Source organism: Dromaius novaehollandiae, chromosome 1 (genome assembly GCF_036370855.1).
Source record: "Dromaius novaehollandiae isolate bDroNov1 chromosome 1, bDroNov1.hap1, whole genome shotgun sequence".
Classification (NCBI taxonomy): Eukaryota; Metazoa; Chordata; class Aves; order Casuariiformes; family Dromaiidae; genus Dromaius; species Dromaius novaehollandiae.
This window is the reverse complement of record NC_088098.1, coordinates 38,790,548-38,804,445: the sequence shown is the minus strand read 5'-3', so window position 1 is coordinate 38,804,445 and position 13,898 is coordinate 38,790,548. Positions and strand designations below refer to the sequence as shown.

Sequence of the window (13,898 nt, the reverse complement as noted above, 5' to 3'; positions counted from 1 at the left end):
GCTTTTTAATATTTATTTCTATGCAGAATTGTTCCTCTAAGTTCTACTGATATGGTCCTTTTTTCATCTAGGTAATTCCATTTTCAGAGGTCCTTCTGCAGATGCTGAAGAAGTAAAGCATTTGCGCTTTAAAGAAACCTTATTGATCAAAAGTTTTACGTGTTGGGAAGAATTGAAAAGTTTCATTCTAATTTAGTTTGAAAGTGTCAGAATGCAATATAAAGATAGTATTTTATAAGGAATGCGAAATGCTTGTTTGCATACCTGTAAAAGCTGAGTGTAAGGGCAAGGAGCAAAGCAGCCTGATAAAAACTGATCATAACTGTTTATTCTAAAGTGAGAACTTGTAAAATTCATTTCTGCAGGTTATTGAGGCACAGACTTTGAGAAGAAGTAAAAGGGTTGATGTTAATATGGGTAATGAGAGCAGTTAGGAATACGTTTTAAAAATATACACAAATTTCTAGCCTACCTTGTAGTTTGAAACAAGTTTCTTGTTCTGGCAGGTTGTTTTCTGAAGAAGATGTAGGTGTATAGATAGTACTGATACTCTGTAATCAATAATGTGTCAGACTGATTTGATTGATCTGACTTGCTGTTCGTTTCTTTTTTTAAAAAGGTTGTTAAGATTTTTTTATTCCTGTTTTCCTAGATTTTTCTTCCAGTAAAAATGACGTAAACAGATTTGTAAAGCAGTTACTAAATCCAGTTCTGAAACAGTTTTGTTTCTTTGTGCTTGACTAAAATGGAAGGAAAACCCCAACTTCGTTCCTGACTTTCTTCATAAAGTAGTTCTGCTACCTTGGATTTCTGTAATGAGTTTGAATTAAAAAAAAACTCAAGGCAAAGTTGATGCTTTTAGGGGCATCACAATAAGCCTACTCTTTTAACAAAAGCTTGACTTTCTGAATGCTTGTTGTTTTAATTCAGATGCTGCTCTGCTCCTCCGGATGATCAGGATAGGGTAGACTTGATCCGTGCTTACAGAATGCAGAGGGGTTTGATATACTTCTCTTTGGCCTGTGTTTCTCTTTACATATGCATAGCAAACCTGTGGCCTTTTCCTATTACTAAAATAACTTCCTTGGATAGTCCAAAGCATTTTGCATTTACAGGTTTTTATTTTTATTTTTTTTAGCTCGGCAGTTGACTGTGCAGATGATGCAAAATCCTCAGATTCTTGCAGCCCTTCAGGAAAGACTTGATGGTCTGGTAGGAACATCTACAGGATATATAGAGAGGTACAATGTGTTCTGATTTGGTATAAACAGAGTGGCATAAATAGTGCTTTTGCTTTCCTAAAAAATATTGTCTCTAGTACTAATAATCATAAACTACTGTGCTTCCCAGATGGCAGAAAAACTGATGTAGTCAGTCTGTAGTGAATTTTGGAATTGAAGAGACCAAAACTTACATTTTTTGCTTTTACTTGGGTCTTTTGAAGAAATGAACACTAAAATACTTACAGTGGCCAGTGCTATTCCCTATTATTACAAAATGGCATCCTTCTTTAAGATGTTTTCCTGCTATTTGAAGTGTCTTTCATAGCTTTGCCTTAATCATAAAACACCAGTTTAAGTATGGGCAAGTACTTAGGGACCTAATGTTTCTAATCCCATCATCTTGTGGTTATCGTGTAACCAGAAAAGTTGGTAAAATTAGGAGTGTTTTATTGGTGCTTCATGTGGACTGCTTTTGTAGCAAACAAAATTGTTTCAAGTCTTGATATTTTACTCCATCTGCATTAAGAGTAGCATTTCTGCCTCTTACGTAATTTGTTGTGTGTAAGCTTTTCATCAAAACCACAGGAGCTGTAGAGTGTATGACTATCTTCCTTTAATACTCTTATGCCCCTATTGACTTGAACTGGGGCAGCTACTGAGTAATAGGCTTATCTGCTACTGCTGCTATTACTACTACTACTACAACTTTTCCCTCTTACTATAGGTAGTAGCATGGAAGAAAAGCTTGTTTGGCTAATAGGCTCCCCTAATAAATATCAGTACAAGAAAGGGCATGGAGTCAAAGGGATTCCTTGTTTCCCCTCTCTCTCTGATGTAGATAAACATCTATATCAATTATAATTAATTCTTTGAGTGAGGTGAAGGAGCAATGTCTCAAGCTCTGTCTAGTATGAAATAACTTTGAAGTGTGGTATGTGCTACCACTGATATGGATAAATCTGCTGAAGAGTGGAGTTTTGTCTTCTGTTGGCAGAGGAAGGTGGAATTGGCAACGAACTTCTAAATGTATGCTTATCAGCATCACCCACTGCATTTGAGATCTGTATACAGGGTTCTTTCTGTTGTTCAACATACTGTACGCTGTTGGCTTTCCACATCCAATATTTTTCTTATGTTTTTCAACAGATATTAATTAACTTTTACTAATCTTTCAAGTCCTTGATCTAAGAAGTGAATAAAACAAGTATTATTGATTTACATGGCATTCTTTTATTCAGTTGCTCCCTCTAAGATATTATACCATTTCTTCATCTGTTCAAGTATAGTAGCACATCATCTATTACAAAAACATAGCAACTTTGTCACTGTACCAAATACCTAACTTGCAGTGGAAGAAGTTGGAAAAATGTATGCAGCTTGTTGAGTCTGTGGTTTGTCAACACGTGCATGCAGGTTTAACCATGTTTTACAGGTATCTCTTCAATGTCTTTCCAAGTATTATTTTAAGCTTATTTATCTAGAGTCTAGACACGGAGATGGCACAGAAGTCAGCAGCAGTCTGAAGTCTTAAAAGCCTGTTATGTGGGCTGTTAAGGAACTAGATGCATAAGCTGGTCGGAAACTAAACAGGTTCTGGCAAAACATCTGCTCCTGCTTAAAATCTGCTGGTTGTTTGGCAGCTATCAAATGACATACCTCTTCACCTAAGCCTGACTGAAATTCCCTCAGCTGCTTGGTGGAGGTTTATTCTTGTGTGATCTTAAGTCATTATTGGCTTGTGTTCGGAGCCGTGTTATACTTGCCATTTTGCACTTGCACATTCCTGTTTAGGCTTTAGGTCTGCTTTCCCCTTTTAGATGTACTTAGTAGTAGCTGTCTCTTTCATGAAACTACTTTTCCTTTTAAAGTACGGAGTTTATAAAGGTAGTGGATGTATAGATCCTGAAATTTGAACTAGTTGGCATAGACTCTTATGAAATGTAGCTGTCTCTAGAATCTGTTGCACGTCATATGTTCTGTAATAAAGGGGTTAACCTCTATTACCTTGGCAAACTAGAACTGAACACACTGCATGTATGGCACTACCATCTTAAAAATTTCATGTTTGTTTTTATCTGCAATTGCTAGAACCAGTACTCTTAGTCTAAATATATGTATGTGGCATCAATTGGGTGATTTTTTTTTTATTACTTACCTATGTTTTATTTTTATTTGTAACACTTTTTCCTTAACTGACTGAACATGATACTTAAGTTGCGATTTGTTCTGGGCTTGTTCTTGAAGCCAGAATTGTGGCAAAGGATTAAGGTGACTAGGGGCTGGGAGAATGTGAGAGTAATGAGAATGTTAAATCTTTTATGAACAGTCATGACTAAACTTGAGCTTTTTTTGGTAGTACCTGCAGCACATACCTTTCTGATTTGGGCAAAAGTACAAGGTAGATGTTGATCTATTGTTGATCTGTGTAGTGTCTTGGTAACCAGAGACAGTATATTCATGTTGAGCATAAACCTGTTAGGGAGAATGAGTCTGCATTTTAAAGTAAACAAAGATGTTGGAACATGTGCATATCCTACTTAATAGAGGTATGATAGCATTAGTAATGAATAGTAACTTTCAGTGTTTAACTAAGTTAACGCATTCTTGTTGGTTACTTCCACTAACCTGAAGCTGGCCCTAATAATAAAAAGCAATTGTTTAGGGCTGTGTTCTAATAACATAGCCCAACTGCTTAAATAAAACAAATATGGGACACTGACATAATTTTCTGTAGCCGTGTGCTGGGGATTGACTCATCTAATGGGAAGTGGAGACTGTCCACAATCTACCCCATAAATCTCACTAAAAGCTTTAATGTAGGCGCTTTCTGTCCTGACAGTAAGTTTACATTAGTGTAGCTTGCTACAAGTAAAACTTAGTTACAGCTGACAAGTATTTACAATGAAGATTGCTTTAATACTTTCCTGGTAAATATGTATGACACAGTAGCTCATTTAGCAAAGCAGCTCTTGCTCACTTTGGGAATGATAAGTAATATGTTAAAGATGATAGTACTAGCTTCTTTCCTGACTTCAAAACTTTTTCAAGATTGACGCCTTCCTTAATGGAGTAATAACTCAATTGTCCTGAACTTGCTTCCATAAAACCAAGCCAATTAATGAGCAGTCTTAATTATTCTCAACCATATGAATTTGCTATGCTGTTCAGTGATAATGTAGAACTTGCTTTTAATGTGAAGTTTTATTGCGTGTGTTTGTGCAAAGCTTGACCCAGGTTTATGGAATACTATGGCTCTAACTCAGCTTAAAACCTCAGTTTAAGAGCCTGTGCTGACCGTTTGAATCAGTGTGGTATAGTGGATCATGGTTCAGAATTGTTCAGCTTTCTAAAGCTTAAAACAGTGTAAAATCTGTTGTGGTGCAAATTTGTTATTAAGGGTGATGGTTAAGGAAGGAAGGGTTGGCATGTACTTAGAGCAGTGTTTGTAACAGTTCTATCACTGAATTTTTCAGCTTGCCTAAAGTTGTTAAAAGACGTGTGAATGCTCTCAAGAATCTTCAGGTTCAATGTGCACAGATAGAAGCAAAGTTCTATGAGGAAGTTCATGAGCTGGAAAGAAAGTACGCTGCTCTCTATCAGCCCTTATTTGACAAGGTATTTTAATGCTAATCTGATTTGTACTTAAAAGCTTTAACTTAGATGAAATTCTAAAACACAAGGGAATATGAATTGAAAGCTTATGCATGTTCTGAATTACTTTGGTTTCATATGTGCCCATTCAGCTGAACTGATATCAGTTCACCATCCGTGTAAATATTCAGTCTGTTCCATGGTTACTAAAATGGCTTCAATATACTAGACTTCATCCTGTCAATTAAACATGTCTGAAGATGCAGTAAGCTTTTTGGAATTTTGGTGCTTACTGCAGAGTGTGGAAAATGGCAACTGCTGAGTCTCCAAGGCTGCAATAAAAATTTTGATAAGTTCTTAATATGATAATTGTGTGAATTTAGGATTAGGAATTATTGAATAGGGCACTGGTGATTGCAGTGACTAGGAAATGTAAAAGAATTTGATTTAATCTTCCAGCGAAGTGAAATCATCAATGCAATTTATGAACCTACAGAGGAAGAATGTGAATGGAAAGCAGATGTTGAAGAAGAGATTTCAGTGAGTATCATAATCAGTTCACATCAATATCTTAGTCCTTAGCATGGACCAAGATTCAATACAGTAAGTAAAGTAAAATATAAAAATAGAGGCTTCATAATTTTTCACTGATGCCTTAAAGCATGCGCATGAAACTTAGTCCAGATTCGTATCAATAAAAAAAAACTGCATTAGCCATACTTTGTAGGGCACTCTTTTTTAAAATCTAGAAAAACTAATATTTTTATTCCATCAAGGAGGAAATGAAAGAGAAAGCCAAACTTGAAGAGGAAAAAAAAGATGAAGAAAAAGAAGACCCTAAAGGAATTCCTGAGTTTTGGCTGACAGTATTTAAGAATGTTGACTTGCTCAGTGATATGGTTCAGGTAGGTGGTGACCTAGGCTTGTGTGAGGTTGCTTTAGCACCTAATCCAAGGAAAGAGTAGGAACAGTACATTACTTGACATGTCTGTTGGAGAGTGAAAATGAAATGAGTACTCAGATGTCATTTCTGATACTGTATTCAACTGAGAGCACACTGGAATACTTTCCTACTATGTTATTGAACTTGTCATTTTACCTTATTAATATACTTTCCATATATGTAAGAATCTGTGTATGAGTATATCAGATATAGCCAAAAATTATTTCATGTCTGCATAAGCTTTAGGCTTTACTACAATGGAAATTCTATACCGTTCCTATTGTTGCCATCTGCTGGTCATGTTCATGAAAGTGTTTCAGTGCTGTAACAAGGTTTTGTCAAATGTAAAGCTCATCCTACATATGGCTTTTTATCTCTGCAAGAACTTAAACTTGTGTACAATTAAATAAGTTTCATGAAAATTGAATAAACTCTTTTATTTACAGGAACATGATGAGCCTATCCTGAAACACTTAAAAGACATAAAAGTGAAGTTCTCAGAAGCTGGACAGCCTATGGTTAGTTTAATCTATTAAACAAACTTGGTGCTATATGTTCCTAAGACTTTTATTTGGATATCTGTAGTGAGGTCTGGGATAAGCAGATGTCTTCTGGCAGTCTTGAAAAATATGCAACTTCTTGTCTTCTGAAAAATAGGGCAGAACTAATACTTGTTTAATTTAATCTTCAAATTCTGAGTGAGGAATTAGGTGTTCATGTCTGCTGTTTCACCTTTAGGTTTTGATACTTTCAGGCACTTTGGTACAATTATTATAATTGGGATATGTTCCTTGCCAGAAACTAAATAGCTAAGTTTTAGTATTTTAGATTTATAAGTTATTTCTGTACTGTAGCACCAGGAAAACTGTTCATCAGGAGATCTTGTGTCATTATTGCGAACAGTGTATTGAAGTAATGAGCCTAAAACCAACATAGTAGATGAAAGCATTTTAAGATTTATTGGGCAGCAAATCCTAGAATAAGTCATGTATGTGCACCTTTTCAGTACTGGTAGACATGAATATGTTCTTTTGCATCTGTGTTTTGTGTTTGGGTCTTCTAAATATGTGGGTCAAGTTAAATGTGTGTTGCTAAATTGCTAAAGATTCTTTTTGCAATTGTCTTTAAGAGTTTCACATTAGAATTTCACTTTGAACCAAATGACTACTTCACGAATGAAGTGTTGACAAAGACGTATAGAATGAGGTCAGAGCCAGATGATTCTGATCCCTTCTCCTTTGATGGACCAGAAATCATGGGTTGTACAGGGTAAGTGTTGGCTTAAAAAAATAATGTTTTCTTTCAGTACTTCCTGAACACTAGCATTATCAGAGTACAGGCTTTTCTATCATCTTGTGAAGGTGCTGGAGAAGATACTGTTATTTAGTAACTTGTAAGCAGGTTGGTTGACACTTTCAGTAACAACTTTCTTAAAAGCTTTAATCTTGTAACTTCATATTAATTTGAAACATTTGAGACGTTCCCCCTTGTCTCCATGTAGTATTATGTGCAGAATTACTTTTAGATTGAGCAAGAAACACTTCTGCAATCTCTATGAAACTGAACTGGAAGCTAGATAGCCTATCTTTCTGTAGGCCATGATGGCTTTCCTGAATTTTTAATCACTTTTTGAATCCTTTTGTATTTCTGACATATGCAACACTTTGGGCAGTCAATTCCAGTTTTACTTTTGTATCACAGTTGTCCAGTTTGTTTCATAACAGTTCAATGTTAACTCACTGCCTTTCAGTTAATCTTAGAAATAGTGAATAGCTGTCTACCTACTCCAGGTTTCTCATGATTTTAAAGATCTGTCACATTCCCTTTTCAGTGATGTCTTCCATTCTGAATCAGCTGTTATTCCACAGCTTATATAATTGTTTTCTATTCATGTCCTTCCTCTTGTGGAGAGAGGAGAGAAAACAGTTCAACATAATCAGCATGTGGGTACACCAGGGCTTTACATGTCATGATCTGTTATGTTCCTTTATGTTAATGTGGTCTTTTTAAACTTTCTGGCTGCTGTTGAGCAGATGGTTATGTGAAACCAACCAGAATGATGCCAATATCTGTTTTGAGTGGTAATAACTAATTTAGAGCCTATCACTGTGTAGTCAGAGTTGTTCTGTCCCGTGTCTTACTATGCACTTACTGGTACTGACCTTCATTTGTATCTTAACTAAGACAGCCTTTTCTTACCCAAAACAATATACCTAGTTCCTCTGAGTCTTTAGGAACATGATTGAGATACTTCTGCAAATACAGGCAATCTTACTAATGTGACCTCTTTGTTTATATGCCCTTGAATTCTTTGAATGTCAGACAAGCCTGAGGCATGATTTTCCTCCACAGTATAGTGACAAAAAAATCTACGCACCTGTTTGATACATTATTTGAAGGGCTTATTGCTATACAATCATGGGTGTTGTCAACCATAGCGTATTACTAGCATGACCAAATGTGACAATATTTTATAAAGCAAAACCGTAATAAAATGAGGGTGTAGTTATCTTTGAACTTACTACAGTTTTAAACTGAAATCTAATGCATAGGTAGCACTTTAAACTGAAATCTAATGCATAGGTAGCACTAAAAATGGTGTGACACCATTCTTGGATATGAAACCAAGTAGAACTTGATAGCAAATGAAAATTGGTATTTCAGAGGGAGAGTGGGAAAGGAGAAATTTCTGCATGAAAAAATTTCATTCCTGATATTAACCCACTACTTGCATTTTCAAAGTATAAACTAATGACAATATAGCAGTAATTAGATGGTAAAAAAGACTGTAATATTTTATATTCATTGTATCCCTTACAGTTGTGATAGTCTCAGTAAGTTGTAGCAGCTGGAATTGTATTAACCTGTATCTGTCTGGTTTTTTTCTCCTTCTCCAGTTGCCAAATAGACTGGAAAAAAGGAAAGAATGTTACTTTAAAAACAATTAAGAAGAAGCAGAAACACAAGGGTCGTGGCACAGTTAGAACAGTGACAAAAACTGTTTCCAATGACTCTTTCTTCAACTTCTTTAGTCCCCCTGAAGGTAAGCTGAGTATACATTAGTTTATGTAAACTGACTTTGTGTGGTATGTATTTTTACTGACTTGTTTTTTCTTTTTTACAGTTCCTGAAAGTGGAGACTTGGTAAGCTGACTCTTTTAAAGGGGGGTACCACCTGTAGCAGAATGCATGCCTTATTATTCAAAGTGTTTATATTGACATTATTTAGGAATTGTTAGACAGCTTCAGCTTTAACTGTTTCTGTATTTAACTGTCAGTATTTATGTGGTAAATAGTATGTATTTGACTTTTATTTCCTTGTTGGAAGGAATACTTGTTGTATAGTGGAGTTAGTCTAATAAACTTAACAGCTTATCCTTCCTGAAAGTTAGCTTGTGATTTGTTAACTTTTTAACAAATATAGTGACATTTGTTGTTAGGCTTCCCTTTAAGTGATGGTGGTGGTGTTAATCTGTCCCTTTGAATGTTAGTTAGATGGTCTTTAATTGCTACATGTATGTGAGTTGTATTTTGTGCTGTTAAATATTTTCCCTGCTATTAAAACTCTTGGAGAAAGTGGTAGAACAGGCATAGAAGTCTCCAAGAGCTCACTCTTGTCTTCAGTGTGCTCAGTCTCACTGGTAGAAAAACCCATGGCAATAAGCTGCGATTTATTTATTTTTGGCAAGGAGAAAAACTGCAGAGAGCATTTAACAGTGCCAAATAAGTTATTCCTATTGTGTGAGGAGACTGACTAGAGCCTCCAGAACCACACTGTTAGAACTCCAGTTGGCATGAACTCTGATATTCATGAAAGACACCAGAAGTTGTATGTTCATAATGTTAAAAATTTCAAGTCTTTAGACTTGAAGATCACTTCTCAGATGGGAGCCAGCAGAACACTTACTATATAAAGAAAAGAAGTGAAAATGTGGGATTAGAACAGAGAGCAGATGTGAAAGTGCTTTACAGTCGATTAAGGGAGTCATGGAGGAGATACACTGTAGGAGTCAAAAGTAGTTAGTAGAATTTTTCATTAAAAAGGTTCATCTGTGAAGTGTTTGGTTCTTAACAATATAATAAATCCTATATGTGAACTGAAGATCTGTGGGAGTTAGGGGAGGTATTTATATTGAAGTATTTTTCCACTTAAAAGTAAGTTGGGGGGTAGTGGAAGAATAAAACTTAGACTCCAGAGCTTTGTATAATTCAGCTTACCAAAGAAACAAACCCTGAACACTGCTTAATGAGTAAAGTGTTTGGAAGTGTAAAACTTGATCCCACAGTCTTAATTCTATAAAGCAAGCCCTGAATGAAAAGTCAGTGCACTGGATTTGTATGTATCTGACCACGTCAAAGTCCGAGTGACTTGTTTGTGTCAAAAATAATTATCTGCTTATGGTTTAGGAAGTAATGTTGTTTTATGCAGGATGATGATGCTGAGGCAATCCTTGCTGCAGACTTTGAAATAGGTCACTTCTTACGTGAGCGTATAGTCCCCCGATCAGTATTGTACTTCACAGGAGAAGCTATTGAAGATGACGATGATGATGTAAGTAAAATTCTTTCAAAGTGCAAAAAAACTTTTGAATATGCCGCTTAAAGTATTCTGTGTAACTTCTGATTCTTATAATGTTAGTATTCTTAGAATGGAACATATTAATATTAGCTTTAGCTGAGCTTCCTAGAGGGTTAAATAAGAAGCACACAGTTGATACCTGATGGAAGTAGTGACTTCAGAGCTTTGTGGCAAAAGCTGTGATAAAACATGAACACTTTAGCTAAATGTTTTTAGAGTATGTCTGAGTAGAAGTTTGTGTAGAAGACATGAACAAGAACAGGTAACAGTTATGTTGATTTGGCTAAGATAAGTCCAGCCTTGAGCTGATTTTTTTAGGATGTATAGTCCAACTTTGGTTGGGAAAGCAGGAAGGATAGCAAGTGATTGAAAGACTGCCTTACACTTTGAGGCACCCTGCTGGACAGAAGTGTTGTCACCACCTATAAACTCTTTGTGTTGCATGTAAGGAACTCAAAGGTGGGCAGCTTTCTCTGCTAAAATGTTACACATAAGAGATTGAATGTTTTTCATGGTAATGTATAAGCATTTTTAAATATGTCAGATTTATATACTTTCAAAGTACAGTACAACATGGATGGTCCCTGGTGTCAACTTCAGTCATCCCAAATAAATTGATGTCTAAAATGAGTGCATTTGTAACACTATTGAAATCATTTTTTTCTTTCCTAGTATGATGAAGAAGGAGAGGAGGCAGATGATGAGGTGAGCTGAAAAATGGGCTTAAGTAGTTTCCCTTCTGTAGTATGTTGTCCAGACCAACAATTCCTTTGATTTTTGAATCCTCTGGGCACTTAGGTTAAGTTGTACTTACTAACTGTAAGACCAGTGAATATTTCAAAAAACAAAATAAAAAAACACAAGGTATCTTATAAATTAAGTTGCAGTTGATGACAAAACATGTGTTTTGTAGGAGGGCAAACTCGTACAATATGCATAACTTGAAGTGAAAATTAATGTATTTAAGAGTAAAAATTAATATTAAAAATGTGCTTGAAAATGGTTCTGGAAGCAGAGTGTGGATAAGCTAAAGTGTAAATAAGTGTTTTCTTTCAGGAGGGGGAAGAAGAAGCAGATGAAGAAAATGATCCAGATTATGACCCGAAAGTAAGCAAATACAAAGAATTTAAGTGTGCCTGTGTATATACACTCAAAATATTCATTTATGCTAGATTTTGATTTTTAGTTTAAATATTTAAAATGTTGCCTCTATGGGGTGAGGATGCTTTGGCTAAGGTTGTTTCAGTCCTGCTTCTGACAGTCTAAGCAGGCGTGTTTGAAGAGCTTGTTGAAGCTCTTACAGTAAGAAAAATGTTTCTTACTGTAATTTGTGGCTTTAAGCACTGGAATTAGTCAACCTTGGTTTTCTATAAATTTGTCTTGCAGCAAGCTGCTGCTTTTAGTTTGATATGAGTGTTCTGTGGTGCTTGAAGAACATAGAGAACTGTTCGAGTAATCCATATTTAGTTTAGGAGCTTGTCACAAGCGAAATACTGACTCCTCTACTACACTGGGGAAATCTGTGCTGAATCAATGCTTTTTTCACAGGAGATAATGGCAAGGCTGTTATTTCCTGAGGTAGCAGAAGTCAAGGTTCAGGAATGTAGCTACAGCCGACTAATACATGAGCAGCCAAGAGCAACTGGCAGCCTAGCTTTGTATTTCAGGGGTTGGGCAAATGACTAACCAGGCTCAGTTTGTTGGAAAAGTGATCAAGCCACTAAATTAATAGCTTTTTCCCTAGGGAAAGGCATGCCTGACCACTCGGAAGCATCGGATGCTGCTGAGTGGAAAGCTGTAGCCATGAAAATGAAGATAGGATGTCTTGGACTAAGTGTGAACTAAAATTCTGCTAGGAAATGTGCTTTTTAGATCAAATGAGGATGCAGTATATTTGTCAGGAGAAATGGTATGGGCTATACAATCAAAGTACTAGTGAAAGAGTTACATAATCCTACAATTGTACCAGGAAAGATGTAGGATGTGGAAGTGTTAATTGAAGTGTACAACCTATTGGTGACACTTCATTTGGTGTAGTGTCCAAATTGGTTCCTATTGTTCAAGAAAGTCTTTTAGAATCAAAATGAAACAGCTGCTAGGTAGGCTTCTTATTTCTGTCATTTCAGGAGTTAATCTTACAAAAGGAGATAAGTCTTTTTTGTTGTTGTGTTCCGCCCTTCTCCTCAGGCTTAACAGAACTGTAAAACAGCAAGGTAGTGCTCTCAGTATCAGAACTGTGGAAGGACTAGGGAGAGACTTTAATAGTACTATAGGGTGTTGACACAGAATAAAAGGTTGTAAGCTGCTTGCACCCTGAAAGGTAGGAGTAAGTTTATTAAAGCACTGAGGTCCTAGAATAGCTATCCTGACAAGGCAGTGGAGTAAAACTAGCTGGATATCAAGTTTGGGAATGAAAACTTGCAACTGAACTTTAACCCTGGAAAGCATTTTTCTTAAATTTCCACATTACTGTGAGATATTGCTGGTTGTCTATCTCAATATAGCAGAGAAGAAATGTTCTACTTGGGAATTCTCTAGCAGCTGGAATTTCTCAAAGATGTGTCCCGAGTGATAACAAAGTACCAGGATTTGGTGTTTTATTGTACAGCTATAGAGTGGGTTCTGGAGTAAGGCTGTGACTTTGTTACCAACCCAGGGAAGCTTCTTTTGGTTTAAGTTGTGCAGAAGGCCTGGATGCTTGTTCGGAGACAGCATGATTAGTTTAAGAGAGGAGATTCAAAAAACTTGAATACTGGAATTTGAGAAAATATGTTTAGCAATTTTAATAGCTGTTTTAAAGCACTGGTATCTATACACTGATATTTCTTTTTTCTTAACAGAAGGATCAAAACCCAGCAGAATGCAAGCAGCAGTGAAGCAGTGTGTATGTGGCCTTGAGGATTACCTGCACTGTAATAGCCTAAACACAACTATTAGTTACTTACAGCCTTATGTTTTGTATCTTGGTAGAATTAAGTAACCAATTTGTTAAAAACAAAATCAAACACATAAGAACCAGTTTAAAATGTAGGTTCAATCTACCTAACATTTTAACAGTATAATTTTCAGTCAATATGTAGAATGCAGTAAATCCCCTAAAGCATGAATGTTAATTCATTGCTACATAGTTTGGTTCTTGTGAAGTCTTTGTCATGTAGCTATTAGACTGCAGCTGTGAAGATTATCAGAACTGTTAACTGAGACCAATATTTGTTTAGAGAAAATCCTCTCCTGAAGAACCAACCAAAGTATTTTCAGCCCAGTAGTCTGAACGGGTTTAAGTCTGCTTGCACTAGTTGTGCCTTCATTACTTTGTTATAGAAATGGCAGTGACTTGTACTAACTAGGAGATGATGATGCATTTTGAATTTGACTACTTGAGAAGACTAGTATAATTTGTTTAATTTCCAGCGAAACCACATTAAACATTCATAACTGTCAGCTTGTTTATGCTATGGGTTTTGTATTTTATGTGACATAGTGATCTACAAAGGAAACCTAGTCAACATATTAAGGTTATTGTTTACCACTGGGGTGTGAATAAAACCTAGTATTTTCAGAA

General features: G+C 35.9%; 1 protein-coding gene across 3 annotated transcripts in view; it reads left to right on the top strand.

The window, feature by feature from the left end:
• Positions 1–13,898, top strand: part of NAP1L1 (nucleosome assembly protein 1 like 1) — a 30,536-nt gene extending 16,638 nt beyond the window's left edge. For 2 of the 3 annotated variants that reach the window (XM_026100301.2, XM_064509254.1), the window contains exons 4-15: positions 1,139–1,241; positions 4,697–4,838; positions 5,274–5,354; positions 5,591–5,719; positions 6,204–6,275; positions 6,887–7,026; positions 8,655–8,800; positions 8,882–8,901; positions 10,187–10,309; positions 11,009–11,041; positions 11,393–11,443; positions 13,177–13,898. In XM_026100301.2, the coding sequence (XP_025956086.2) occupies positions 1,139–1,241; positions 4,697–4,838; positions 5,274–5,354; positions 5,591–5,719; positions 6,204–6,275; positions 6,887–7,026; positions 8,655–8,800; positions 8,882–8,901; positions 10,187–10,309; positions 11,009–11,041; positions 11,393–11,443; positions 13,177–13,212 (1,076 nt within the window). In that variant the 3' untranslated portion in view covers positions 13,213–13,898. The remainder of the gene's footprint in view (positions 1–1,138; positions 1,242–4,696; positions 4,839–5,273; positions 5,355–5,590; positions 5,720–6,203; positions 6,276–6,886; positions 7,027–8,654; positions 8,801–8,881; positions 8,902–10,186; positions 10,310–11,008; positions 11,042–11,392; positions 11,444–13,176) is intronic. The other variant, XM_026100303.2, reaches the window with a different exon arrangement.